Source organism: Morus notabilis, unplaced genomic scaffold (genome assembly GCF_000414095.1).
Source record: "Morus notabilis unplaced genomic scaffold, ASM41409v2 Scaffold499, whole genome shotgun sequence".
NCBI lineage: Eukaryota > Viridiplantae > Streptophyta > Magnoliopsida > Rosales > Moraceae > Morus > Morus notabilis.
Window position 1 is genome coordinate 414,081 of NW_010360080.1, and position 4,233 is coordinate 418,313.

Below are 4,233 nucleotides of genomic sequence, written 5' to 3' on the forward strand. Positions count from 1 at the left end.
GACGGGAAGAAATTGGTATTTTCGGAACTTTCGCCGGCGATTGCGGCTGATTCCGGCGGAGTTGGAGGTCGTGCCGCATGTCGTTGAACTCAGCTCGTCGAGATCTTTCTATTGACACCGGCGGTGTCAAAAATGGAGGTCGGAATCTTAACTTGAGTATTTGGCCATTGATGGTTTGTGTGAGAGAAAATGTGAGAGGAGAGAGAGAATGAGCGAGAATAAGAGAAAGAAAGTGTAAGAACCCTAAAAATTTCACTATATAAAGTATCTGATTAAGGCAAGATTACGTGCCTGATCTTATCCTCAATTATTTCCTCTAAACAGATTAAATTTATACTGATTAGAGGTAATTAGTTTAGCTCACGTAAGTTAATCTACTACTTACAGTCCAATATCAATTTCTGAATAATTAAATATTGTTTTATATTCTTACTCGCGTAATTTTTCAAACTGTTTCAAGTCTTAAAATTAATTTTAGACTGAACAAATTCTAAATTTTAATTTTCTGTATTCTATCCCGAGAATGACGTTTCTGACAGTGTCAACTCCTGAGCTCATATTGTATCCATCTACTATAGGTATTTATCTTGTGACTTTAACCTAACTGTTTGGCAATTAAGGATTTTTTTCTTCTTTTAAAATGTCAGTGCGTTTTTTTTATATGCCGCTAACATCGTGCTGTGCTTAGAGATTCTTGAAATTAAGATTCTCAAACTATACTTGTACTGAAAATTATTCTGCCTTAAAATACGGTGAGAATTTATCGATCGAATTTACTTGATCGAAACATGAACTTAACATGAAATTTGCTATAGAATTTAGGAATACATATATTAATTCCATAAATCCTCCATTCACAATATAACATAATATTTTCTAAGAAAATCCTTGGCTTAAAAATACATGAATTGTATTATTTAAGGTCTGAAATTTTCTCAGTCATTACAACATGATTGCATTACTCTTCTTTTTTTATTTGTTTTTATTAAAAATTACAACAAAAAGGGTTAAGTAGAAACAATTTAATTCAGAGAGTAAAGTGAGAATTTTTAAAATTAGAGACGCAAACTGTGACATTAAAATTTAGGGAGTACTGGTGATAATAATTCTTTTATTTAGAAAGTTACATGTTAGTCATTCTTAGGATATTCTCAGCGGTGCTCCCCAAACTTTGGATCATGCTTAGTTTGACACTCGAACTTGATACCGTTCCTATGGAAATAGGTAAGGGTATACTCGTTTGATAGGGTTAGGGCGTTTTTCGGCTTATTGGAAGTGCTTAGGATTGGCAAAATGAAATTTAGGTACTGTTTAGAAGAGGAACAACAGGTTGGTTAAGATTCAGGTATGGGTTAACAACAAAGTAATAAAAGGATAAGTTCGACGCTACTTGAAATCGACCAAGATAAGTCTTAATCTCGCCACTCGAGGAATCCACCAAGAGATAAGAGAAATGAAGGAAAAACATAATAGGTTTTCTCTTAAATTTCAATCATCCAAAAAACTTCTTTTCATATCTGATAATTACATATTTAAAAAGCCAAAAGCTGAGCCAAACCAATCAGCTTCTAAAATGGCCATTACACACTTTAAGAAATACATTAATGGCACTAATTTCCTTTTAACACACCAATAACTAATTCCAGGTATTAACAACAATAAATTGTTGTAACTCCAGAATTTACAACCTCACAAACCCCTAAAATTAACCATAAAACAACAAAAAACCAACAGCCACATATTGCTGTAATAAACATACCTAAAACACACATAACTACTCCTAAATTAGCTAATTAGCTCCCACTTTAACTAGCTAATTATCAGACTTAATTTCAGCCATAAAACGCACACTAAAACACTTGGAAAAAAAAAAAAACTGATAAGACCACTAAGGCAGCCCCAAAAACGCCCCATTCAGCAATTGATCAACAAATGGCCTTCAATTCTGATTGAGACACATGGAAGACACCACTAAGGCAGCCCCAATCACGTCCATCCTCATCACCATCGTCATCCCAACTTTATAAAACTTTCACTTTGCCTTCTGAATATTGAATTAGTCCAACTTAAGCTTATCTGTTAGAACTTATTAAAAAAATATTAAACGGAAAGAACAAGGCAGCAATCACGCGATCTTTCTACTAAAACTTAAAAAATACCACATGGTCATAGTTAATCCCCTCTTTTTACGCTTGATTTTAACAAAAATTTAAAAAAAGAGGTTAAGTGAGATTAATTTAAAATTTAAAAACTAAAGTGAGAGTTTTTAAAAGTGCCAGAGGTAAACTACGAATGATCACAAAATTCAAAGTGCTGCTGAGATTAACCCCAAATTATAGTTTGGAAGTAGCAAGTGACGTTCTCTACGTTAAAGAAAAACAAACACTTGAGTACGGATTATGTTTTTGTTTTTCATTTAATTATGCATTTGGTTCCAAAATAAATTATTTATGCTGACAACACTACTGACAATGAACTTATATTTGCACCAAATTACATGTATCCCTCACAAAACATTAAATAACCAAAGTCATTCTCCTCTCCTGCCCCCCGTTGCCATCCCGATGCATGAAATACTTATTAAATAATCAATACATATTAAAATAAGCATAAAACAACTCAATAACAACAACAATAACATTAACGATGATTTAAATATTTGAAAAGAATGGCGAAGTAATTCATCATAATGTTCTTAGACAGAAACAATACAACAATCTAAAGAAAATAATTTATAATTAGACATGATCGTGATAGGATTTCTAAACGTATGTTTTTTTTTTCTTTTCTTTTTCCAATATTTATATTTCCATGGCTTTTCTGAGTAATATCTCTTATATCCAGCAATTTATATATATCTTACAGTTTCTGGCCTGATTGGGACTGTTGCGATCATAATGATTGTATACGCCATTATTGACTGCTTAAAGAAGTGTGGAAGTGCTGTTCCAGCTTATGCAAAGATAGCAACCAGCGATACTAAAATAGAAGAAGCATCAAACCAAAAACTTTCATCACCAAATAAAGAAGAAATTGCGAAACCAGAAATCCCAGTAATATTATCAAACTCAGAAGCGGAATATGCAACTATAGAGAGGTTTCTCAGCAAAATGGCAAGAGAAAAGCCTGTCAGATTCTCGAGTGCGCAACTCGAGGAATTCACCGATAACTTTGCCACTGTATTGGGTTCGGGCGGTTTCGGTGTTGTTTTCAAAGGGGTTCTCCCAATTAATGGAGTTCATTTGGCTGTAAAAATGCTCAACAACAATTGGGACAAAAGAGTTGAAGAGCAGTTTATGGCTGAAGTTGCCACTTTGGGAAGAACTTACCACATAAACTTAGTCAAACTCTACGGATTCTGTTTCGACCCTTCGACGAAAGCTCTTGTTTACGAGTACATGGAGAATGGCTCTCTTGACAAAATCTTGTTTGATGAGAGCAGGGAAATTGAGTGGGAGAAGCTTCATGACATTGCGGTACAAACAGGGAAAGGGATAGCTTATTTGCATGAAGGGTGTGAAAGGAAGATCATACACTATGACATAAAGCCCGGGAATGTACTTCTTGACAAGAACCTCAATCCAAAGGTAGCGGATTTCGGGTTGGCAAAGCTTTGCAACAGCGAAGGCAGTCAAAGAACTCTCATGGTGGATGGAAGAGGGACGCCAGGGTATGCTGCGCCCGAGATGTGGAAGCCTTATCCTGTGACTCACAAGTGCGATGTGTATAGTTTTGGAATTCTTCTCTTCGAGATCGTGGGAAGGAGGCGGCATTTCGATGAGGGTTTAAGCGAATCGAGACAGTGGCTTCCGAAATGGGCTTGGGAAATGTATGAACACATGGAACTAAAAGTTATGCTTTCTCTTTGTGGGGTTGAGGAGAGAAACAGAGAAAAAGCAGAGAGGATGTTGATCGTAGCTCTGTGGTGCATTCAAAACTCGCCGGAGGAAAGACCTTCGATGAGCAATGTGGTTCAGATGCTAGAGGGAAGCAAGGAAGTTAATCCACCACCATGTCCTTTCGATCACCGGCCATCTCCTGGCTCCATGTTTAGCGCGGCACGGGGTGGAAACGACCGTGAGAGCTCTGACACATACTCATCAAGCAAGACGAGTTTCGGAAAAATTCATTCCAATCATGTGCAGAATACATTTGAAATCGAGTTAGCTTCAGAATAGTAAAAACGTTCTCTATGTTAAAACTCGTGTTTGTTTGGTTCTATTAAGATTAAGG

The 4,233-nt window shown here is 36.0% G+C and overlaps 1 protein-coding gene across 2 annotated transcripts in view; it reads left to right on the plus strand.

The window, feature by feature from the left end:
- The window catches only part of LOC21399797 (rust resistance kinase Lr10), a 7,708-nt gene extending 3,475 nt beyond the window's left edge, over positions 1-4,233 (plus strand). The window contains exon 2 of one of the 2 annotated variants that reach the window (XM_024164144.1): positions 2,845-4,233. In XM_024164144.1, the coding sequence (XP_024019912.1) occupies positions 2,845-4,178 (1,334 nt within the window). In that variant the 3' untranslated portion in view covers positions 4,179-4,233. The remainder of the gene's footprint in view (positions 1-2,844) is intronic. The other variant, XM_010095916.2, reaches the window with a different exon arrangement.